The sequence below is a fragment of the Pantherophis guttatus genome, chromosome 16 (genome assembly GCF_059756535.1).
Source record: "Pantherophis guttatus breed Tessera chromosome 16, ASM5975653v1, whole genome shotgun sequence".
In the NCBI taxonomy this organism is placed as follows: Eukaryota; Metazoa; Chordata; class Lepidosauria; order Squamata; family Colubridae; genus Pantherophis; species Pantherophis guttatus.
The window spans coordinates 10867796-10893945 of NC_142078.1; the positions used below are offsets into that span (position 1 = coordinate 10867796).

Consider the following 26150-nt stretch of genomic DNA (forward strand, 5'->3'; position numbering starts at 1 on the left):
CACCGCTCCCAAACAACGAACCAACAAAACAAAGGAACTAAGACAGTGGTGGGATTCAAAACTTTTTACTACAGGTTCTGTGGGCGTGGCTTGGTGGGCGTGGCTTGGCTTGGTGGGCATGGCAGGGGAAGGATACTGCAAAATCCCTATTTTCTCCTGATCAGCTGGGACTCGGGAGGCAGAGAATAGATGGGGTTGGGGCCAGCCAGAGGTGGTATTTACCAGCTCTCCGAACTACTCAAAATTTCTGTAACCGGTTCTCCAGAACTGGTCAGAACCTGCTGAAACCCACCTCTGAACTAAGAATTCAATACGGCTGAACCTCCGCTAATTTTTGAGTGTAATCGTGCTAAAATAGACTCGGGTGAGATGTTCATATGTTCCTTTGACCATCCATTTGTAGCAGTGGTGGGTTTCAAATTTTTTTACTACCGGTTCTGTGGGCGTGGCTTGGTGGGAGTGGCAGGGGGAGGATACTATAAAATCTCCATTCCCACCCCAATCCAGGGGAAGATTACTGCAAAATAATAGAGCCTTGGTAGTACAGTGGTTTAATGCACCCTGTTATTAACACAGCTGCCTGCAATTTCTGCAGGTTCGAATCTTACCAGGCTCAAGGTCGACTCAGCCTTCCATCCTTTTTAAGGTAGGTTAAATGAGGACCCAGTTTGTGGGGGCAATAAGCTGACTTTGTATAAATATACAAAAGTATGAAGGCTATTGCTTAACGCATTGTAAGCCGCCCTGAGTCTCCGGAGAAGGGCGGCATATAAATCAAATTAAAAAATAAATAAATCCCCATTTCCTCACGATCAGCCGGGACTTGGGAGGCAGAGACTAGATGGGGGCGGGGGCAGTCAGAATTTTTACTACCGGTTCTCCGAACTACTCAAAATTTCCTCTACCGGTTCTCCAGAACTGGTCAGAATGTGTTGACACCCACCTCTGATTTGTAGCCTTCGAAGGCAGAATTAAGACTGATGTCTAGTCTGGGCAGGAACTGGGCATGTCTAGTTTAATGAAAAGAAGGACCAGGGGTGACGGGATAGCAATGTTCCAATATCTGAGGGGCTGCCCCAAAGAAGAGGGAGTCAAGCTATTCTCCAAAGCACCTCAAGGCAGGACAAGAAGCAAGGGACGGAAACTTACAGAAGAGAGAAGCAGCCTGGAATTAAGGAGAAATTTCCTGATGGTGAGAACAATTAATCAACTACGTCAATTAAGCAACTAAAATGATCAAAGGCCTGGAAACTAAACCATATCAAGAACGGCTGCAGGTTTTGGGTCTGGCTAGTCTAAAGAAAAGAAGACTCAGGGGTGACACAATAGCAGTATGCCAGTATTGGAGGGGCTGCCCCAAAGAGGAGGGGGGGTGTCAAATTATTCTCCAAAGCACCAGAGGGCAGGACAAGAAATAATGGTTGGAAACTAATCAAAGAGAGAAGCGACGTGGAATTAAGGAGAAACTGCCTAAAAGTGAGGACAATTAACCAGTGGAACAGCTTGCCACTAGAAGTGGTGGGTGCTCCATCACTGGAGGTTTTTAAGAAGAGATTGGATAGTCACTTGTCTGAGATGGTATAGATTCTCCTGCTTGAGCAGGGGGCTGGACTAGAAGACCTCCAAGGTCCTTTCCAGCTTATTCTATTCTATTCTATTCTATTCTATTCTATTCTATTCTTTTTTTTTTTTAATGAAATTTTATTGAATTAAGAATATATTACAATTCAAACTATATGGTTCGGCAACGTGTAGTCATATTGTATATTTACAAGTGCGGTATCTAATCAATTATCTAATTAATTATACAGTTTATACAAAAATTCTTATATATCAAATTAATTACTGTTTAATTAAAATATAATAATATATAGGATTAACTAATAGTTGTGTATTATTCCTCATGAGTATTAACTTTTGCATTTATTCTATTCTATTCTATTCTATCCTATCCTAATCACTGGAACGGTCTGCCTTCAGAAGTTGCTCCAACATGGGAAGTTTTTAAGAAAAGATTGGACAACCATTTGTCCAGAACGGTAGAGGGTCTCCTTCTAGATTAGCAGGTTGGACTAGAAGACCTCCAAGGTCCCTTTATGTTCTGTGAGATGTGCACGCTCAAGCAAAAAAACAGAAAACTTTATATCCGCAGCGCTCCCCCTCCCCCACCACTCCCTCCTTTCTACTGTAGCTCTTTAATAGAGCCCACTGGCAAAGTGGCTTCTAAGGTACACTTCTCCCCTTCCCATTCACTCACCCCACTTGCAAAACAAATATCTTACCCTGATTAATGACTGCAATAAAGTAGAAGGAAAAACAAACAAACAAAGACCCTCCTTTCCCCCACCCCCCACCCCAGATCATATAGTACAGCTGTTTCTGGATCCGATAAGTAACTCCGTGAGTGTTTTTCCAGTAAATCTGAAAAGGATATTTGACTCCTAATTATGTAACCATAGCAGCAGCGGTAGCTCAATTGCTCGCTCGCTCGCTCTCCCCCCCTCCCCCCCCAACATAAATTATATATCTGAAATGGAGAAAGCCTGGAGCAACTTGGAGAGAGGGGGGGTGGATTTTGATCTGGAAAAACGTATCGTCTGCTTCCAATTCTAGAACTTAGAGCAAGTTCTATTGGGAAAAATATATATATATATTCCTAACCTCATCAGAGGTGGTATTCAGCCGGTTCGTACCGGTACCAGTATTCAGCCGGTTCGTACCGGTACCAGTATTCAGCCGGTTCGTACCGGTACCAGTATTCAGCCGGTTTGTACCGGTACCAGTATTCAGCCGGTTTGTACCGGTACCGGTATTCAGCCGGTTCGTACCGGTACCAGTATTCAGCCGGTTTGTACCGGTACCAGTATTCAGCCGGTTCGTACCGGTACCAGTATTCAGCCGGTTTGTACCGGTACCGGTATCCAGCCGGTTTGTACCGGTACCAGTATTCAGCCGGTTCGTACCAGTACCGGTATTCAGCCGGTTTGTACCGGTACCGGTATCCAGCTGGTTTGTACCGGTACCAGTATTCAGCCGGTTCGTACCAGTACCGGTATTCAGCCGGTTTGTACCGGTACCGGTATCCAGCTGGTTTGTACCGGTACCGGTATTCAGCCGGTTTGTACCGGTATCCAGCCGGTTCGTACCGGTACCGGTATCCAGCCGGTTTGTACCGGTACCAGTATCCAGCCGGTTTGTACCGGTAACAATATTCAGCCGGTTTGTACCAGTACCGGTATTCAGCCGGTTCGTACCAGGTGAACAGGTAGCGGAGATCGCAGGTGGGTTCTGCCCACCCGCCCCTGCTCTATGCTGTCCTATTTAGGCATGTTTTCGAGGCCGGGCGCATGCACGGAAGGTGTGTGAGTGAACAAAGCACATGCACAGAAGGCTGGGTGCATCCGTGGAAGCGCATGTGTGAAGCAAGCACGCACGATGAACCGGTGGTAATATTGGATACTGGAATATTGGAAACCCACCACTGAACCTTATTATCCAACAACGTCAGAACCTAGTTTTGAGATCTCTGAGAAACAAAACCCTTAACAACAACAACAACAACAACAACAACAACAACAACAAGGAATGATGGGTTCCCTGCAAATTTTTCAATGCCATGTTCCTGAAAAAGGAACCCTTTTGAATCCAACACAAGTCTTCTGCTGTCTCTCTGGCCTACATGGTTTGCAACCAGCTTATTATAAGGGACCATCTTTTCGCAGTCATATCTACCTGACCCACCAGAACAAGGAGGCAAGGAATGTTACGGATTCTCTCTCCTAAAGAGGTCCATCTGGTGAGACCAAGAAGAAGGATCTTCTGCATGATGGCTTCCCTGTTATCTGAAGGACCATATTTTCCCAATTACATCCACTCAACCCACCAGAATAGGGAGGCAGGGAGTATTAGAAGTCCTTTCTCCTAAGGAGGTCCATCTAGTGAGACCAAGAAGAAGGATCTTTTCCATGATGGTTCCCTTCCTGTTATCTGAAGGACAATCTTTTCCCAGATATATCTACTCAACCCACCAGAACATAGAGGCAGGGAATGTTACAGATTCCCTCTCCTAGGGGAGGTCCATCTAATGAGACCAAGAGGAACGACCTTCTCCATGATGGCTCCCTCTCTGTGGAACACCACTCTTGCAGAGATAAGATTGGCCGTGTTCTTGTTCTTATCAAATACATATTGAACCGAGAAGATCCTAAGCAGGAGATGGGCAGGAGATATGTGCTGCATTAGATGGCCTTTTGCCAGCAGAACTTACGTTGTAGAGGATATCGGTCCATCCTTCCATGGTGATGCACTGGAAGACCGTGAGCACAGCAAACAAGATGTTGTCGAAGTTGGTGATTCCAAAGTTGGGGCCCTCCCAGTATTTTTTGCAGGTGCCTTCTTCACAGCGCCTAGCGGGCCAGTCTTCACCGCATGGGAAATCTCCCAGTCTCTCTCCTGCAGGGATGTTTTTTTTTAAAAAAAAAAAAAGTTAAATAAGCCCTCCCCGAAAATATTTAAACACATGTGCAGCCGGTCCCCGCCATTTCCTCTGGTTAGGGTTAGGGAGACAGAGCTGGAAATCAGGTAAGACGGCAAGAGGATCCCCGTCTTGCTCCACGCACCCCAAAATAATAAGACCTCCTCAAAAATAAGGCCAAGCGCTTATTTCAGGGTTCAAAAAAAATATAAGACAGGGTCTTATTTTGGGGAAAACATGGTATATGATTATAATGATTATGATGATGTTTATATGTTAATACTTTGGACACCTAGAAAACGCACTGTTCAATATAGAAATTGAATATGTGATACAAAACAATAAAAAACATTTATACTAAAATATAAAAGCTATCTTATTAGACTGGTCTTCCCATGAAACCCACCTGTTTCGTTGGAGAAGCAAGCTTTGTGAAACTTGCCCATGTAGAATTCCAGACCGATGATGGCAAACATCACGATGGCGAAGAAGAGGAGGAGGCCGATCTGAAGGAGGGGTACCATTGCCTTCATGATGGATTTGAGGACAACTTGTAAACCTGGGCAAGGGAAAAAAAAAAAAGAGAATCAGTCCATGGAGGAGCTTAGCAAAGGGAGGAGTCCAACCAGAAAATATCTCAGGAAGGGATAAAGACGTTCCTCAAACATTACTAACTTCTAGCCCAGCTCTCTGTGGATTTCCATCAGCTTGAGTTCAAATCCACACCAGTGGTGGATTGCCCCCGGTTTGGACCGGTTCGCAAGAACCGGTAGTAAAACTGGCGGGAGGCCCCACCCACTACCCCGGATGTCATCATCAGCGATCTGCGCGATCCCGTTGCGAACTGGTAGTAAAGGTAAGTAGAACTCACCCCTGATCCACACCTTGATTTGGCTTTGCTCAGGCTGAACCTCACAAGAGCCTACTGTAGAAAGTTAGCACCCACCCCCTCTCCGAGAAGAATGAAATGAATTTGAGAAATATTAAAGAGGCAGAATATTAAATTTCCCTGGATGAGAAACGGAGGTGGTATTCAGCCGGTTCGTACCGGTTCAGGTGAACTAGTAGCAGGGACTGCGGGGTGTGACAGGCAGCATTTGTCCTCCTGGATCCTCCTGGGAGCAAAAACGGACCACATTTTGGACCTAGTAAGTCTCTCTGCACTTATCTGCGAGCCAAAATGGGGTGTGTGGGGACTCCTGGAAGGGGCAGGGCCAGCAATTTAACTGGCCCGAACCGGCTGAATCACACCACTGATTCTAGCCCTCTGTGAATGCAAAGGGGCAAAGCACGATGAGAGTTGGAATCAAAGTTAAACCGCGTTCTTCCACTTACTTGGGATTCCTGAGACAAGTTTCAGGGGTCTCAGCACACGGACGGCTCTCAGCGTTCGAAGGTCAAACTGGGTCCCAGCTGTAGCCAGAATCCTACCCAGGGCAAGAGAGAAAGAGAGAGAGAAATCGCATTAGTGTAGCAGAAGGAGAGGCAGGTGGAGTCAAGAGAGTAATCAGCCTAGAATCATTAAATTGCCACAAACAGATTAAGTCCAACTCCTCTTGAATTCTATTGGTTCTTATCTAGTGCCAATTTAATGCTGACTGTTAGGTGGCTAGATTACTGTGTATAGCCATGAGCAATAAATCAGCTGAACTGGAACTTAAAGTGTGGTCCTAATTCTCTCATGCATGACAATTAGAGTATCATCTTTTGCAACTAAAGATCTTGCATCTATTCACGATGGCCCACAGGCCTTTTTCTGGACTCATCGCAAGGATGTTGTGTCCAACTCATTCCCAGTCCAGAAGTGAGACAGACAAGTGGTGGGGAGTGATTTGAAGGAGTAACAACCATTTGCTCCAAAAAAACCCAAAAAAACTCATCTCAAGCTTGCCCTAGGACATTTTCTTTTTAGTCATCACCTTTAACCGCTCATTTGTAAAACAGTACATGGCTGTAGGAGAAGGAATGGCAGAAACTGGGGTGGAGTCAAAAGAGGAATAAGCTTAGAATCCCTACGTAGCTACAAGCGAACTCAGTCCATCCTTTCTTGAATTCTGTGGATCCCTTATCTGATTCCAAGCAAGTTCCAAAGATTAGTTGAGAAGATTCCTATGCATAGGCTGTTTAGAAATAAATCCCTTTAATTGGACCTTCACGGATGGACCTGGTCTTTCGTGACCGACAATGGCTGGCAGCAACCAAAACATCCATGGTCCAGATGTTCCTCATCAAACTTCCTCATCTCTGACCCAATAGTTCTCAGATGGCCTTAGGGCAGTGGTGAAATGCAGCCAGTTCTATCCAGATCGAGCTAACCGGTAGCGCCGGCAGCAGGAGGCTCTGCCCACTGCCCGGATGTCATCACGTCCCATTTTTGACACTCTGCACATGTGCAGAGGTGTTGTGCACAAGCGCGCACTCCCATTTGCGAACCGGTAGTGAAGGTAAGTGGATTTCACCCCTGCCTTAAGAGTGACATTGTCCTGCACGAATATTCACCGATAAAGGTAAAAATTTGTAGCTGAGGGTTGACATGAGGGAACCTTGGTGCCTTCTGAGTTTGGTTGCTTTCTTGCAGACATTTCATTACCCAACTAGGTAACACCATCAGTGCTAGGTAATAATGTCATCACTTAGCCCCCAATGAAGTTACGTAGTTGGATGAGGAAGTCTGCAAGAAAACAACCAAGCGCAGAGAGCAAACGACCAGGTCCACAGACTCAACTTTAAACATATTTATCAATCGAGCGGTGGCCCAATGGCTACACGGAGCTTGTCGATCGAAAGGTCGGCAGTTCAGCGGTTTGAATCCCTAGCGCCGTGTAACGGGGTGAGCTCCCGTGACTTGTCCCAGCTTCTGCCAACCTAGCAGTTCGAAAGCACGTAAAAAATGCAAGTAGAAAAATAGGGACCACCTTTGGTGGGAAGGGAACAGCGTTCCGTGCGCCTTTGGCGTTGAGTCATGCTGGCCACATGACCACGGAGACGTCTTCGGGCAGCGCTGGCTCTTCAGCTTTGAAACGGAGATGAGCACCGCCCCCTAGAATCGGGAACGACTAGCACAGATGTGCGAGGGGAACCTTTACCTTTATCTTTTATCAATTGAGTTTATTTTTATTTTTTAAAAGGGGAGGGAAAGCTTAGGGTCTCGGCAATTAACTTTGTCTGAACTTGGAAGCTAAACAGCATTGTGCCCGGTTAGGCCTTGGATGGGACACCACCAGGAAATCACAAAAGGTAGAATGCACGGGCACTACAAAAAACAAATCTGGCAACCGTTTCTCCATTGTTGCCAAGAACACAACGTGGACACATCCGTCAAGGCACCAGGAGTTGAATTTGACTTGAAGGAGACTTTATCCCTTCAAGTTCTTATGAAAAAAAAAATATATGTGAATCAACCGAATTTCCCATCGTTGGCAAAGAGTTCAGAAGCCATCAATCCAGCAATGAGGTGGGGGAAAAAAAAAGATGTCGCTCAGGAATAAAATTAGAAGCTGTAAATTGCTGGAGGGAAGGGCAGATGAAACCGGTCCAAAGTGTATTTTGACTCTGTTTATTAACTGCTGTAAAGGTGTAGATCAAAGTGACAGCTCGAGCGGTGTGAAAGGAGAGAAATAGAAAGCCTCGCCAGTTGCGATGCCTCCTGTCTTAAATATTAAAATATTATTCTTAAAAGGCAGCCAGGAAATGCATTCGCAGTTGCAAAGGAGGGCCTATCGCATCTAGCTGATTTTTTTTATAATAAGGAATAAGGAAAGGGTGGCAATTTGTCACAACAGACAGACCCCCCTTGGAAATATTTCTCTCCTGGAATTTCACTGAACTGGTTTTATGGTGGTGTCAGGAGCCACGGAAAGACGAAACGTTTTAGACAGGGGTGGGATTGAAAAATGTTAGCAACCGGTTCTCTGCCCAATTGCTGGGTGGGCATGGCTGTGGCCTAGTCAGCTTCCTGCACCACAGTGGGGGGAGGGCATTTTCACCCTCCCCAGGCTCCGGAGGCTTTTCTTGAGCCTCCGGGAGGGCAAAAACAGCCTTCCCCAGGCTCTGGAAGCCCTCCGGAGGCTGGAAACAGACCCGTTCCCGGACTTCCAGTAGGCCTGTTTTTTGCCCTCCCAGAGCCTCCGTGTGGGCCTTGCACTTATCTGGCATCTAAAATGGACTGCGTGGAGATTCTTGGGAGGGGAGTGGCGGGGTCAACCAATCCTTGCAACTACCAGTTCGGCGAAATTAAAATTAACATCCGCTTCGCCTGAACCGGCTGAATCCTAACCCTGGTTTTAGAGATTTAGTCTGGAGAATAAAAGAGAGGCCAGGTCATTGTTTTCAAATATCAAAAAAGATAGGATGCCAAGCCAAAAAAAAAAAAAAAAAAATGTTGCCGGAATAGAATTTACAGAGACGAGAAGGAAATAGATCATGGCGAACATTTGAACAGTGATATTAAAGCTGCAAAGTGATGGGTTGTGGGGTTTTTTTTTCCCTTGGAGTTATTTGATTTAGATTTGTATCTATCTAATATTTCAAAACTCCAAGGGACTTAAAAGCCATTTTAAAGCACGCAATAATTAAACATCCAAAACAAACAAATAAGAGGAGCAGTTATCTGACAACAAAAATACTACAAAATATAGCTTGTGCGGTCCTTGGTGTGCTCTCTGAGCTGGGCGGTTTTCTTGCAGACATTTCTTTACCTAACTAGGTAATACCATCAGTGCCAGAAGGGAGTGCACTGATGATTTTACCTAGTTTTATTTATTCAATTTTGATGATACCTCCACCCAACCCCCAATCTTCCCTATAAGGCGACTCATTACCTATTTTGGATAATGAAATATCTGCAAGAAAACTACCAAGCTCAGAGAGCAGCAAGGACCTGACATTCCTCCTCCTCCTCCTCCTCCTCCTCCTCCTCCTCCTCCTCCTCCTCCTCCCCACTCCCTTTTAGCACTGATGTTGTTACCTACTTGGGTCATGAAACATTTGCAAGAAAACCATCAAGCTTAGGGAGCACCAAGGACCCCACAGTCCTCCTCTCCACAAATCCCACTTCTTTCTACCACTGATGATGTTACCTACTTGGGTCATGAAACGTTTGCAAGAAAACCATCCCGCTCAGAGAGTACCAAAGGACCCCACAGTTCAACCCACTGCTACAAAAGTTCTTTTCTAAAATATAGGTGGCCTATGGTCCATCCTACATTGCAATCCTCCAGGGACCAGAGGGTCAGACAAGATGATATCCAATACCCTGTTTCCCCTAAAACAAGACTCAAGCAGAAAATAAGCCCTAGCATGATTTTTCAGGATGCTCGTAATATAAGCCCTACCCCAAAAATAAGCCCCAGTTAAGTTCGTCAGCCAGACAGATACATTTAGCATCGTATTTGTTAGGAAATGATTTTACCTAACTGGTTGGGTTGGCAATATATAAATCATAACTATAGCTTTAAGACTGCTGTATCGCTGTATTGCATCATACTGTGTCCTGATTGGTTAGCTCCGTAGCCAATGTCATTAAAAGGGAGCTAGAAACCTGGTTTGTTTCTCTTTGATTCTCTTTTTGATGCTTTTTGCTGTGTTTGCTACGGTTTGCAAGTGTTTATCGTGTATGACTACGACGACTGGTAAGAAGACTTTGTTATTGGATTATCCCTGGACTATTGTTTAACCATCTACTGCTTTATCTGTGTATGACCTGGACTGTTTATTGGACTGTGCCTTATTACTATTTCCTGAAAGTAAACACAACTCAGTGTATCTGTGTGTTGGCTGTGTTATTTCCTAACTACTCTCAATCGCTTTTCATGTGCACACCCATGCTACTCATTTGCTCTGCGAATTCCTCAACAGTAAGGAATTCCTTACTTTCCCAGAAGTAAGACCTAACTGGAAAATAAGCCCTAATGTGTCTTTTGGAGCAAAAATTAATATAAGACCCAGTCTTATCTTTGTGGAAACACGGTACCCCTCCAAGGCTCTGAGCCTGGGGGAAAAAAATGAAAAAGATTTCTGGACACCCAAACACACACCCCTCATTAAAAACTCTCAGTAAAATTGCATTTTGCTTTATTTATAGGAGGATGGACCTGCCTGTTCCCACAAAAAGATATTTATTTGCCTTGAGTGTGGCTCTCAGTTCCACCGTCAGGGTTCTACCATCAAAATCTCATTGAGCAGACCCGTTCTATTGTGAGTGTTTTTTGTGTGTGTGTGTGAGCTGTTGGGAGTGATTTTTTTCAGGAAATTAAAAAGTCAAACTCTACCAATTTAACGCAAAATGTGACTCCACCACCATCCCAAAAAAGTTGGAATTTCTTGGCTTCTAATGTTCATTTTTTGAGCTGAAGGCGTCCATTTCGCACTCGGGTACCAGGTTCTACCATATCTCAAGACTTAAAATGGACACCTAACATCAAAAACATCATCAGAAAAAGCACAAGAAAGAATGTTCTTTCTGCACCAACTCAGAAAGCTCAAACTGTCCAAAGAGCTGCTGATCCAGTTCTACAAAGGAACTATTGAGTCTGTCATCTGCACCTCCATAACTGTCTGGTTTGGCTCTGCAACCCAACAAGACAGACACGGACTTCAATGGAGAATTAGAACTGCAGAAAAAAACATGGCTACCAACTTGCCTTCCATGGAGGACCTGTATACTGTACGAATCAAAAAGAGGGCTGTGAAAATATTTACAGACCCTTCGCATCCTGGACATAAACTCCTACCCTCAAAACGATGCTATAGAGCACTGCACACCAGAACAACTAGACACAAGAACAGTTTTTTCCCAGAACGCCATCATTCTGCGAAACAAATAATTCCCTCAACATTGTCAAACTATTTACTAAGTCTGCACTACTATTAATCTTCTCATCGTTCCCATCACCCATCTCCTCCCACTTATGACTGTATGACTGTAACCTTGTTGCTGGTATCCTTACGATTTATATTGACTGTTTCCTAATATGATTTGATTGCTTATTTGTATCCCACGACTATCATTAAGTGTTGTACCTTATGATTCTGGATGAATGTTTCTTCTCTTTTATGTACACTGAGAAGTTATGCACCAAAGACAAATTCCTTCTGTGTCCAATCACACTTGGCCAATAAAGAATTCTATTCTATTCTATTCTATTCTATTCTATTCTATTCTATTCTATTCTATTCTATTCTATTCTATTCTATTCTATTCTATTCAAAAAATGATTCCTTAATATATTTCCAACCCACCCTGCAATTAGTTAAATGGTTCTTTCTCTCAGCTCATTGCAATCCATTCCTGCCGGGGATGAATTCTTGACGAATTTTCTCCCATCTGTCTTGCGCTGATTATTTTTTGTTACTCTCCATCGCAGCTAACGTTTTAAGCAAGATCTTTGCAAGATGGATTGTGCTTTGCCGGATAATGAGCTCGGCTTCTTAAGATACCACCCAAATCTTCCTTTTGTCACTCAGGGAGACCTTCGTAAACCTTTTCAGGATTGTGAAGATTAAAAAGGAAAAAAAAAACAGAAAAAAAAACCCCAGGACAACTTGTGAAGCTCTTGTTCTCAAAGGAAAGGCTCAGTTTCTCAAATCCTTAGCAATGCTCTCGTCGTGCAAAAAAAAAAAAAAAAAAAGGAGGAAAAGGGTCTATTTTAGCTTTCCTTAGCCATTTTCTAAATGCATAAGGAAGCAAAAAATGTTTTGTGTGCATTTCTCCTAGAATATGGAACTCTACAGCAGGTTTTGGCCAATTAAGTTGGTTTGAGACGTATTTATATTTTTCAAAATAACGTACAATACAAATCTCTGGATTTGCTTTTTATGCTTTTTAAGCTATTCCGGCTTTTCAGGTACATCCAACTTCCGAGTTGAATGATGGTAATAATCAAACATTTCCAAGTTTGAACTATCAGGAGTCCAATTTGATTTAAAAGAGCTTTCATCTTTCCCCAAGGAGCCAATCTTGGCTGATCTCAGAAAGCTTAGCTGGAAGGGAGGCCACCTGGAGATCACAGGATGGGCCACAAGAATTTTAAAACCCAAATTTCCCAGAAGAAAGAAAGGATGAATAACTTCTTTCTTTCTTTTTTTCCTTCACTGCTGGCAGGAAAAATTCAGTTGACGTGTTCACACAGTCACTAGGAACTGAACTCAGCTTGAAGGAGAGTTGACCTTTGCTTAAAAAAACTGCATTGCAGATTTTTAAACAGCTAAAAGCTCTTGGTGATTTTTTTTTTAAAAAAAGAAATCTAACAACCAACTCTCTATTCTTCCAATCCCCAAACATCATCACTCCATATTAAAAATGCTGAGAAAAATTCTCAGGAAGAAAAGAGTGTTGGAGTATCCCTAAGTCACCAAAATGTAACAGGACTATGAATCAATCATGGAGTTTGTAGTATTTATAATCCTGAAAATAATACTATTTTGGGGGGCAGAGGTGGTATTCAGCAGATTCTGACCAGTTCTGGAAAACTGGTAGCAGAAATTTTGAGTAGTTCGGAGAACCGGTAAATACTACCTCTGGCTGGCCCCACCCCCATCTATTCTCTGCCACCCGAGTCCCAGCTGATCAGGAGGAAATGGGGATTTTGCAGTATCCTTCCTCTGGAGTGGGGAAGGAATGGAGCTTTTACAGTATCCTTCCCCTGGAGTGGGGTGGGAATGGAAATTTTGCAGTATCCTTCCCCTGGAGTGGGGAGGGAATGGAGATTTTGCAATATCCTTCCCCTGGAGTGGGGTGGGAATGGAGATTTTACAGTATCCTTCCCCTGGAGTGGGGCGGGAATGGAGATTTTACAGTATCCTTCCCCTGGAGTGGGGTGGGAATGGAGATTTTGCAGTATCCTTCCGTTGGAGTGGGGTGGGAATGGAGATTTTACAGAATCCTTCCCCTGGAGTGGGGAGGGAATGGAGAGTTTACAGTATCCTTCCCCTGGAGTGGGGTGGGAATGGAGATTTTACAGTATCCTTCCCCTGGAGTGGGGCGGGAATGGAGATTTTACAGTATCCTTCCCCTGGAGTGGGGTGGGAATGGAGATTTTGCAGTATCCTTCCGTTGGAGTGGGGTGGGAATGGAGATTTTACAGAATCCTTCCCCTGGAGTGGGGAGGGAATGGAGAGTTTACAGTATCCTTCCCCTGGAGTGGGGTGGGAATGGAGATTTTACAGTATCCTTCCCCTGGAGTGGGGCGGGAATGGAGATTTTACAGTATCCTTCCCCTGGAGTGGGGTGGGAATGGAGATTTTGCAGTATCCTTCCGTTGGAGACGGGTGGGAATGGAGATTTTACAGTATCCTTCCCCTGGAGTGGGGAGGGAATGGAGAGTTTACAGTATCCTTCCCCTGGAGTGGGGAGGGAATGGAGATTTTACAGTATCCTTCCCCTGGAGTGGGGAGGGAATGGAGAGTTTACAGTATCCTTCCCCTGGAGTGGGGTGGGAATGGAGATTTTACAGTATCCTTCCCCTGCCACACCCACCAAACCATGCACTACCGGTTCTACCACAGAACCGGTAGTAATTTTTTTTTAAACCCACCACTATTTGGGGAGGGACGGGGAGGAAATAATCTCCCTGAAGTTAGAAAAGGAATAGAAAATAGCAAGACCACTTCTCACTAATAAGCTCTATTATTTAACTTCACTTAGATTTATAATAAATAATTTTATTGATTACATTTTTTAAAAATTTTTAAATTATTAAATTTTATAAATTTTAGAATAAATAAATACAATTTTATTTTAACTTCACTTCACTTTATCTATCATATGAAACCCACCCAGCTAACATTTCAAACGATAACTTTAAATCGTTTCAACGAAAGGAGAGACAAGCCTGCAAAAATAAATAAATAAACAAATAAATAAATAAATAAATAAATAAATAAATAAATAAATAAATAAATAAATAAATCAGCTTTAACTAACAAGAGCAGGCAGAAGCTGCTTTCCATATTTTCAAGTAAAATGTTGCATTGTCCGTAGAATAGAATAAGAGAATTGGAAGGGACCTTGGAGGTCTTCTAGTCCAACCTCCTGCCTAGGCAGGAAACCCTACACCACTTCAGACAAATGGTTATCCAACCTCTTCTTAAAAACTTCCAGTGTTGGAGCATTCACAACTTCTGGTGGCAAGTTGTTCCACTGGTTAATTGTTCTAACTGTCAGGAAGTTTCTCCTTAGTTCTAAGTTGCTTCTCTCCTTGATGAGTTTCCACCCGTTGCTTCTTGTCCTGCCCTCAGGTGCTTTGGAGAAGAGGAATAGTAAAGGAACATAAAGAGGAACAGCCCAAAAGTTGGCAAAAGACCAACCAGATACCCATCCAATTTCTTGAAGCAAGGAGTTCCATCAGTCATGGCAACCAGGGTTTTTTTAAAAAAAAAAAATCATTTCTTTTGCATTTCATGCTTATTGACTACACCTCTGACACGGATGAGGAAAAAAAGCAAGGGCTTTCCATTAGAATTTAGGCAGAGAGGGATTCAACATTTTTTTAAAAACAAACAAAAAAAATTAAGAATGGTATTTATTAAGAATATTAGAAGTAATATTCTCCTCTGCGTGTTGAGTAAATATCTCTTTCAGCCAGGTTAAAAATGGCAAAGGCTTATTCCAGGGTCCTTCTAAGAATGTTAGAATGTTTGATTTAAGTTAGTCCATATCTCCAAAAACTTGGAATTATCCTGCTTTGAAAGGTAGACATGTGTCTTCACCCGTTGTTGTTGTTAATTGCGAAGTCGTGTCCGACCCATCGCGACCCCATGGACAACATTCCTCCAGGCCTTCCTGTCCTCTACCATATCCCGGAGTCCATTTAAGCTCACGCCGACTGCTTCAGTGACTCCATCCAGCCACCTCGTTCTCTGCCGTCCACCTTCTTCTTTTGCCCTCCATCCTTCCCAGCATTCGGCTCTTCTCCAGGGAGTCCTTCCTTCTCATTAGGTGGCCAAAGAATCTGAGTTTCCTCTTCAGGATCTGGCCTTCTAAAGAGCAGCCAGGGTTGATCTCCTCTAGGACTGACCGGTTGGATCGCCTTGCAGTCCAAGGGACTCACAGGAGTCTTCTCCAGCACCAGAGTTCAGAGGCCTCAATTCTTTGGCATTCAGCCTTCCTTATGTTCCAACTGTCACAGCCATCCATTGCAGCTTCACCTGTTAGAAACCTGTTAGAGATATTTAGTGAAGCATCCATTTCTTAGCTTTGCAAGCAAGCAGAAAAGCCGAAGCCAAAACCCGAGGCTAATTCAACAATGTGGCAGAACGGAGAAAGAAAATATACCAGGAGGAAGGAAGTCCCCAGTTCAAGAGATGGGGAGAGGGGGGAATCCTGCTCGGTTGGTTGCAGAATCTCCGTTCCCCTGTCAGCTAACCTGACATTTGCTTTGCTACTGTCTCTGCCGTCAGTTTAGGAGGATCATCAAGGAGATTTCTCTCTTTCAGTAACCCTTGGAAACAGTCAGGAAGGGGGAAAAGGGAATCATGATGGCTTACGGGCAGGTGCACTGTCAACTTGCAAAGCTTTCAAGTTGCCATGAGCAGGAGGGAGGGAGAACTGATAGAGCTGATTGATTTCCCTAACTGAAGTGCATTCCATACATTCTTCCTGACCGCAATCAGAAGGAGGGTGTTGGATTTCACAGCCAGCCAAAGTGGTTAATTGGAGAATGTGATTTATGACATGGCCAGAGAGGAGGGGAGAGACAGGGTCATAGGGGAACGTAAATCTATGTGGGATTAGTTCTAACTGCATCCGAATATTGCCAAAATGGTGCTCCTAATAAATGACTGTATTTCTTTTGAAGTTCGGCTCATGGCTCATGAATTAATTAGGGCATCTTTCAGAAACTTCACACGCACGTTCAGCCGATATGGTTGGTGCAACATGGCTTGTCGATACGGTGATGATCCCTGGGGTTTAGGTCAAAAAGACAGAAGAGGAGGAAAGGAGTAGAAAGCAATTTTGAGATGGATGGATGGATGGATGGATGGATGAGGAAGGAAGGAAGTTGAGAGGGAGGGAGGGGGGAAGGAAGGAAGGAAAGAAGGAAAGATGAGGGAGGAAGGAAGGAGAGAGGGAAGGAAGGAAAGATGAGGGAGGGAAGAAGGGAGGGAGGGAGGGAAGGAGGAAGTTGGAAGGAAGGAAGGAAGGAAGGAAGGAAGGAAGGAAGGAAGGAAGGAAGGATGAGGGAGGGAGGGAGGAAGCTGGGAGGGAGAGAGGGAGGAAGGAAGGAAGGAGGGAAGGAAGGATAGATGAGGGAGGGAGGAAGGAAAGATGAGGTAAGGAGGGAGGGAGGAAGGCGGGAACGAAGGAAAGATGAGGAAGGAAGGAAGAAAAGATGAGGGAGGGAGGGATGAAGGAAGGAGGGAAGGAAGGAGGGAAGGAAGGAGGGAGGGAGGGAGGGAGGAAGGGAGGGAGGGAGGGAGGAAGGGAGAGAGGGAGGAAGGAAGGAATTTTCTGCGACAAAGAACAACTAATCAATAGAATGGATTGTATGCATGGTCCATCACTAAAGATATTCAAGAAGAATTGGACAACCATTTGTCCATATAGGGTCTCCTGCTTGAGCAAGGGGTTGGACTAGAAGACCTCCAAGGTCCCTTCCAACTCTGTGACTCTGTATTCCGTCACTACCCCAATGGACTTTCTACAAATATATCGGATAGAATGGCGATAAACTGCTGCTTTTTCTTCTTAGTCTTCATGGACAGTCGGAAAGAGTACCACCAGGTGCTCTCCAAAACCTCCCACCAACTCTCTAGTGGGAACCAAGGACAGGCTGGCCACCAGCTTATCTCCTCTTGGGGAAGAAGGGCTTCCTCGGAGCATATCTGCTCTTCTTCTAACAACTGAGCCAGGCTCGAAGCAAAGAGAATTGGCAAAGCCATCCCTTATTCTGCATGCAGCGTGGACAAAATGATCAAGGTGAGGGAAAGCAAGCCAATGAAATTATAAAAAATGCTCCCAACACCACCCAAGTCAGCTTTGACTTCTCGTCTTACACAACACAAAAGAACCAAGCTATGCTTCAAGGTGAGGCAACGCTCTGCCAAGTTCTTTGCTTTTCTTATTTTCCCAGAGTGATTCACTGCATGCTTCTCTTTTGTAGATCATCTAATCCAACCTCCCGCCCAAGCACGCCCTACACCATTTCTGACAGACGGCAGTCCAATCTCTTCTTGAAAGCTTCCAGGGATGAAGCTCCCACAACTTCTGAAGGCAACTTCTGTTCCATGGGTTGATTGTTCTCATGGTCAGAAAATTTCTCCTTATTTCCAGGTTGAATCTCTCCTTGATCAGTTTCCATCCATTGTTCCTTGTCTGGCCTTCGGGTGCATTGGAGAATAGCTTGACCCCCCTCTTCTCTGTGGCAGCCCCTCAAGTATTGGAAGACTGCTATCCTGTCTCTCCTGGTCCTTCTCTTCACTGGACTAGCCATCCCCAGTTCCTGCAACCGTTCATCGTATGTTTTAGCCTCCAGTCCCCTCATCATCTTGGTTGCTCTTCTCTGCACTCTTTGTAGAGTTTCAACATCTTTGTTTATAGTGTGGTGACCAAAACTGGTTACAGTAGCCTAGACATGCAGTATTCTAGATATACCCAATTCCTGCAACCATTCTTCATGTGTTTTAACCTGCAATCCCCTAAACACCAAAGATGCCCGGGTCACCATCCTGGCATCTTCAAAGGCAACAGGACCTGATCAAATCCAAAATCAGCCCCTTTTCCCCGTCCATTTTGTCTCGTTTTGTTATGCCATCAACCTAGACAATCGCCGGCTGCTTGGCTTCATTTGTTCCCCACAGTGGTGAAATCCAAATTTTTTACTAACGGTTCTGCGGGCGTGACTTGTTGGGCGTGGCAGGGGAAGGATACTGCAAAATCTCTATTCCCACCCCACTCTGGGGCCAGCCAGAGGCGGTATTTGCCGGTTCTCCAAACTACTCAAAATTTCCGCTACCGGTTCGCCAGAACCTGCGGGATTTCACCCCTGGTTCCCCACCATTGTGACTTTCCAACATGCGCACGCAAACAGAGTTTGGTTTGTCATTTCCACCCGCTGCTCTGAAAGCAGGTTTCAGTTGCTCTGGGCAACTGATAATAACCTAATAAATTTAAACCCTGGGCTGTTATTGGATTAAACCCCAGAAGTGCATGCACTGAAAGAAAAGGATAGTCAACCGCACATTAATTACATTAGCAAAGTAATCATCTCTTCTTTCCATTCAGCTTCGTGAGAGAGGTTGGGGGGCTGGTTTTGCTGTCACTAAAGCTGCACACTTTTTAAGGAGCAAAGCTTGTGGAATAGCACCGGAGAACCAGTGGTGAAATCCAATTTTGTTTTTACTACCGGTTCTGTGGGCGTGGCTTGGTGGGCGTGGCAGGGGAAGGATACTGCAAAATCTCCATTCCCTCCCCACTCCTGGGGGAAGGATATTGCAAAATCTCCATTCCCTCCCCATTCCTGAGGGAAGGATATTGCAAAATCCCCATTCCAACTCCATTCCTGGGGGAAGGATATTGCAAAATCCCCATTCCCTCCCCACTGTGGGGCCGGCCAGAGGTGGTATTTGCCGGTTCTCCAAACTGCTCAAAATTTCCACTACCGGTTCTCCAGAACCTGTCAGAACCTGCTGGATTTCAACCATGCGGAGTATCTTTTCTTTTATGTACACTGAGAGCGTATGCATCAAGACATATTCTTTGTGTGTCCAATCACACTTGGCCAATAATTTTTTTTAATTCTAATACCATGCAAGAATGAAAAATGGAGATAGCAGCAGATCCTTAGGTCACCCCATGGTAGAGTTGGAGATTCTGAACCTTGGGAAGAATTGGCTTTGAAGGCCAACACAGGGGCAAGAAGAACAAATCTGGTATTAGGTCTTCATCTTATCTTAGGTTAAAGGGCTTTGTCTGATCTTAAAGACTACGTTCTGAGATGCCTTGTGTCCCATGGTTACAATCCTAGAGCCGTGATGGCGAACCTATGGCACGCGTGCCACAGGTGGCACATGGAGCCATATCTGTGGGCACGCGAGCATTGCCCTAGCTCAGGTCCAGCGTGCATGCGCGTGCCAGCCAGCTGATTTTTGGGCCTTCCGGACCCACCGGAAGTCAGGAAACAGGCTGTTCCCGGCCTCCGGAGGGCCTCCAGCGGGGTGGGGAATGCCGTGTTTGCCCTCCCCAGGCTCCTAGAAAGGCTCTGGAGCCTGGGGACGGCGAAAAATAGACCTTATGGTCCCACTGGAAGTTGAGAAACGGGCCATCTCCGGCCTCCGGAGGGCCTCCGGGGGATGGGGAAGGCCATTTTCGCCCCCCCCAGGCTCCTAGTAAGCCTCTGGAGCCTGGGGAGGGCAAAAAACAGGCCTACTGGGCCCACCATGCCATCGCATGCCAAAAGCGGGGGGAGCACATTGAATTATGGATGTGGCCACGCACGCGCACGACACACACACACCATGCTCCCCCTGCTTTTGGCATGCGACGGCAAAAAGGTTAGCCATCCCTGTCCTAGAGCATACATTTTTAAAAAAATAAGATAAACACTGTCCAGTTGGGCTCAGCCCTTAGCGACTATGAAGACACATCTACATAATTTTCTTGGCAGGAGTACGAAAGCCATTTATTGTTGTTTTCTTCCAGGTTGATGTTCTTTCCATTCCAGCTCTGAGGTTTTTTTGGTTTTTTTTTTTTTCTGGTAGGCTTCCATCCAAATATTAATCGGGCCAACCCTGCTTAGGTTGGGGAAGTATCAACCAAAGTCAGCTAGGTCCTACCATCCATTGTGATCCAAGGACATTGCCTAGCAAATCAATAAATCCAATTTTGGAAACTCTCTCTAGCAGGCTTTGCAGAGAACTCGCTCCTTCCTTGCATCCAAGATTTGAAAGAGGGGACAGCAAGCAGCAAAGGATGGAACTACCCAGGGGTGGGGCTGCTGGAGGTTTGCATGGGTTCGGGAGAACCTCTAGCTAAGATTCTGTGCAGTTCGGAGAACCCCCAAATCCCACTCCTGGCTGGCCCCATCCATCCAGCCCCTCTCCTCCCAGGAGTCCCCACGCGGCCCGTTTTGGATGCAGGAGGGTGCAGGGTGCGTGCGGAGGCTCAGGGAGGTGAAAAACGGGCCTACCGGAAGTTCAGGAAGACCGGAAACACAAACAGAAATGGAAACAGGCCCGTTTCCGGCCTCCAGAGGGCCACTGGAGCCTGGGGAGGCCGTTTTCACCCTCCCAGAGGCTCGATTAAATCCTGCGGAGCCCAGGGAGGGCAAAAACAGCTGCCCACCGTGGTGCAGGAGGCCGACTAGGTGGCCATGCCAACCCAGCAACCGGGCAGAGAACCCCTTGCTAAAATTTTTGAAGCCCACTCCTGTAACTACAGGGACTACAAGAATTGATATTATAGCATCATTAACCGAGTGGATGCCAACTTGTGATTTTTCATATAGATTTTATCTGTTCTTTATTATTTTATTCTAGAATTTTTTTAATTGGGTATTCCTTGAGTGTTTTTTATTCGTTCTGGTCATTGACTGTAATAAACTTGATTTGATTTTGATTTGAACTTCCTTGATTTACGGCCACAACTGAGCCCCAAATTTCCATTGTGAAGTGAAACATTTGTTAAGTTTGATGAGTTTGTTAAGTGAATCGCTTAAATCGATTTTTAAGCGGATCAGGTGGTCATTAAGCCAATCTGACTTCCCCGTTGTTGATCAGAAGGTCGCAAAAAGCAATCCCGGGACAATGCAATCGTCATAAATACGAGTCGGTTGCTAAGCATCTGAATTTGGATCACGTGACCATGGGGATGTTTCAATGGCCATAAGTGTGAAAAACGGTCATTAGTTGTCCCAAAAGTCCTTTTTTTTTTTTTGAGAGGCAACTGAACTTTCTGGTTTTTCTTTGAAGACGTTTCGCTTCTAATCCGAGAAGCTTCTTCAATTCTTCTTCAGAAGCTGAAGAAGCTTCTCGGATGAGAAGCGAAATGTCTTCAAACAAAAACAAAGCAAGTTTTTGGGGGCAACCATGACCTGGATGATGGAGAATCTCCATAGACATTTAATTGTGCAAGAGCTGAAGAAGCTTCTTGGATGCGAAGCGAAACGTCTTCAAAGAAAAACCAGAGAGTCCAGTTGCCTCTTGAAAAAAGCTCCTTTGGGACAACCACGTTCTGGATGATGGAGAATCTCCATCGATGGTCATTAGTTACTTTTTTTCTGTGCCGTTGCAACCTCAAATGGTCACTAAACAAACCGTGGTAAGTCAAGGATCACCTGAGGACCGAGGACGCAAGCATCATCTTCTGAAAGGGCAGCCTACGCTACTCGGGATCCCGAAACTCTGACTTACAGATGTGCCGATGGTTTTGCAAATCCTTCCACGTCCCCGGAAACTATTGTTCAAAGCAATTAATTACCATCCGAGGCAGTTAATTATGCTAATTATGTTCATTTTGGGAATGGGTGGCTTAATTGCCATCTCCTACCTCCAAGTTACTGACTACTCAATCTTCAGAAAGCTTGTTCCAGCCAACCTTCTCCTTCTGAGGGACGTCCAACAATTTGCCACCTGCGGCTCTCTAGATGATTATTATGGTGGGATGGACTCCTCCCTTGGTCTCAAAAAGTCTTCCCCACACACCCTCACAATAAAATCCTCAGAAATTTGAGTTTTTTTGTGGGCCTTTTATCCAGGGATGGGCTTCAAAAATTTTAGCAAGGGGTTCTCTGCCTGGTTGCTGGGTGAGCGTGGCCATGGTGGGCGTGGCCTACTTGGCCTCCTGCACCATGGCGGGGAGGGGCATTTTTGCCCTCCCTAGGCTCCGAAGGCTTTCCTCGAGCATCCGGGAGAGCGAAAACGGCCTCCCCAGGCTCCAGAGGCCCTCTGGAGGCTGGAAACAGTCCGTTTCCAGCCTTCCTGAACTTCTGGGAGGCCTGTTTTTCACCCTTCCTGAGCCCCCAGGCGAACCCTGCACTTACCAGCACCCAAAACGGGCCGTGTGGGGACTCCTGGGAGGGGTAGGGTGGGCAGGGCCAGCCAGGAGTGGGATTGAGGGGGTTCTCCGAATTGCACAGAATCTTAGCTAGAGGTTCTCCCGAACCCCCGCGAACCCCCAGCAGCCACCCCTGCTTTTATCCTACCGACAAATTTGGACTGGGGCGGTATCAAGGTTGCAAACCGGTGAGCCAGTCATGTCCTTTGTAAAGTCAATCTTTAGCGATGCCAACATGGTCCTCAGAGCGAAAGTAGCAGTGGTAGGTTTCGGATTATCCTACTATTGGTTCGCCGTGCATGGACAAACAGCTGCCTTCCATGCATGTGCTTTGCTTGCGCGCGTACCTTCTGTGAGTGTGGCTGGCCTCAAAAACATGCCTAAATAGGATGGTATAGAGCCAGGGCGATTTCCACTACCAGTTCGGGCAAATCAGTCCGAACCGGTTGAATACCACCTCTGGAAAGCAGGCTTTGTGTCCCCATATGACCTTCCTGACTTTTTTGCAAGAGCTTAAAGATCGGACTCTGCTAGTTGGCTCGGGCCTCCTATGGGAGGGGCGGCTTCACATGAAGGGACCTTGATAGATTAATAACAGATCTCATTTCCCCCGACACTCATTCTAAACCCCCCACTCCCCACTCCCCACCATTCTAGTTAGAATTGAGCATTTGCATTTGTACGGTATTTTATTTGTATTGTGTATCGGTTTTGAATGGTCTTCTCTTTTTAAGAGTTATCCTGTGGTGAGATGGGGAAGAAAGGAAGGAAGGAAGGAAGGAAGGAAGGAAGGAAGGAAGGAAGGAAAAAAAGAAAGAAAGAAAGAAAGAAAGAAAGAAAGAAAGAAAGAAAGAAAGAAAGAGGAGGCAGGGAGGCAGGGAGAAGGAAGAAAGAAAGGAAAGAGAAAGAAGGAAGGAAGGAAGGAAAGAAAGAGAAAGAAAGAAAGAAAGAAAGAAAGAAAGAAAGAGAGGGAGGGAGGGAGGGAGGGAGGCAGGGGGAAGGAAGGAAGGAAGGAAGATAGAAGATAGATGGATGGATGGATATAGATAGATGATAAGTAGGTAGGTAGGTAGAAGATAGATATATAGATGGATGGATGGATAGACAGGTAGGTAGGTAGATAGATGATAGATAGATAGATAGATAGATAGATAGATAGATAGATAGATAGATAGATGATATAGATGGATGGATGGATGGATGGATGGATGGATGGATGGATGGATGGATGGATTGATGGATAGGTAGGTAGGTAGGTAGGTAGATGATAGATAGATAGATAGATAGATAGATAGATAGATAGATAGATGATAAAGATGGATGGATGGATGGATAGACAGGTAGGTAGGTAGGTAGATGATAAATAGATAGATAGATAGATAGATAGATAGATAGATAGATAGATAGATGATATAGATGGATGGATGGATGGATGGATAGATAGGTAGGTAGGTAGGTAGATGATAGATAGATAGATAGATAGATAGATAGATAGATAGATAGATGATAAAGATGGATGAATGGATGGATAGACAGGTAGGTAGGTAGGTAGATGATAAATAGATAGATAGATAGATAGATAGATAGATAGATAGATAGATAGATAGATAGATGATATAGATGGATGGATGGATGGATGGATGGATAGATAGGTAGGTAGGTAGGTAGATGATAGATAGATAGATAGATAGATAGATAGATAGATAGATAGATAGATACAAAGACAGACACACTTTCCTTACAGATCAGAGACAGATCAGTAGAAAAGCAAGGGAATGACTCACTGGTAATTACTGCAATAAAAGCTCAGAATTAGGGGGTGTCAACTCCAGCTGTTTTAGCCTCAACATTCACGGCAAGACAAAGTAGAGTCCTGCACCAAAATGTCACGACCATCAGAACGGAGGGGGGGGGGAAGTCATATTTGTGCGCTCTGGTAGTATAAGTCACTTATTGATTAAAAAAAACCCAAAACCATTGCTGTGAGACAGTGGGACTCAGCCTTGCATTTAAGTATTCGCCCAGTCACCATTCATGAGGAGAAATTGCTGGAAAGTGAATAGAATTGCCCATGAATGAAGGTTGCGGGTTTTTAATATATATATATACACGTATTAATACTAAGGAGAAAAAGAATTATACCACCCACCACCGCAGAGTTTAAATATATCAATGAAAAAGGTGTTTGCAGAGGTGTTGAAGGTATTGGCTGTTTTTAGCTATAGGCGCCAATTTTTTTTTTTTTTAAAGTCCTTTAAAAACATTTACATCCCACGTGTATTAACAATACACATATCGGGTTCGCCACCGACACAAGAAAGGGTAGGTTTGCAAAGCTTAGCGTTGCCAAAAGACTGAAGCATCTAATGGAAACTTCGAGGTCTGAGGGATCGGAGTCCATTTTTTTTTTTGTCAGAACCAACGGGACTTAAGAGGGCTGCCAGAAAGGTCAATTTTTCCTCTTTTCCTAGAAAAGGAGGAAACTTTTTTTTTTTTTAAATTTGATTTATATGCCGCCCTTCTCCGGAGACTCAGGGCGGCTTACAATGCGCTAAGCAATAGCCTTCATCCTTTTGTATATTTATACAAAGTCAGCTTATTGCCCCCACAAACTGGGTCCTCATTTTACCTACCTTAGAAAGGATGGAAGGCTGAGTCAACCTTGAGCCTGGTGAGATTTGAACTTGCAGTAATTGCAGGCATCTGGTCTTAATAACCAGCTTAATAACAGGGTGCCTTAGACCACTGTACTACTAAGGCTCTTTACCTGAGGGGAGGGAGTGGGATTCAAAAATTTTAGCGAGGGGTTCTCTGCCCGGGCCTTGAGTTTGACACCCGCTGTGTTAGGCTGACAAAAGCTGAGGCAAGGACGGGAGCTCACCATGTCTCATAGCGCCCAGGTCTCGAACACAGGCTGCTGACTTTCGAGTCAGCAATCCCAGCGTCTTAACTGTTAAGCCACCGCACCGCCCTGTTCTGAAAAAACTACCACTTGCATCAGAAATGTCCACTGATATTAATGAAGTTCTACCCAACTTCTCAGAAAGGAAAGTTATTTTTCACTGAGACACGATGGAGAAAAAAAAAATAAACCTCCAAATCTAGATGTTGTCCTTTATAGTAAAAACATTTTTTTGGGGTGGGGTGGGGGTGGAAATAGCTGTTCTCCTCCAAGGTTTTTAGCAGAAAACATGAAAAAAATTAAAGGGACAGAGAGAGAATTTCAAAATGGAACTGAGAGCAGGCCAACCATCCCTTCGAATCTAAAAACCGAGATCTAAAATGATCATCGGAAAATCAAAGTGAATGATGGAACTTAAGGGTCTGAAGATGCTGTTTTTACACAGGAAGAACTCTTAATTTGGACCGCAGCTCTGCCTAGGAAACTCTGGGTGACTGTATTAACTCTAAAACATTTTCTCACTGCTAAAAAGAGAAGGAGGAAGGAGAAACAGAGGAGGGGGGGGGGAGGAAATGTATCCTTACCCAAGTGATTAGATCACACATTTGCTATTCCACCTACTCACTGGCTACAGTTTGACGTCAGCACCCAAACGCATTAACTATATTTGACATCCCTGGACTAAAAATATAAGGAGGGAGGAAAGAAAGAAAGAAAGAAAGAAAGAAAGAGAGAGAGAGAGAGAGAGAGAGAGAGAGAGAGAGAGAGAGAGAGAGAGAAAGAAA

The 26150-nt window shown here is 44.8% G+C and overlaps 1 protein-coding gene across 5 annotated transcripts in view; it reads right to left on the reverse strand.

Annotated features, from left to right (window-relative positions):
- The window catches only part of CACNA1B (calcium voltage-gated channel subunit alpha1 B), a 194213-nt gene that overhangs the window by 134394 nt on the left and 33669 nt on the right, over positions 1-26150 (reverse strand). For all 5 annotated transcript variants that reach the window (XM_087879713.1, XM_087879715.1, XM_087879717.1 and 2 more), the window contains exons 4-6: positions 5810-5901; positions 4881-5033; positions 4268-4452 (exon numbers count right to left, since the gene is read on the reverse strand). In XM_087879713.1, coding sequence (XP_087735839.1) covers positions 4268-4452; positions 4881-5033; positions 5810-5901 — 430 coding nt within the window. The remainder of the gene's footprint in view (positions 1-4267; positions 4453-4880; positions 5034-5809; positions 5902-26150) is intronic.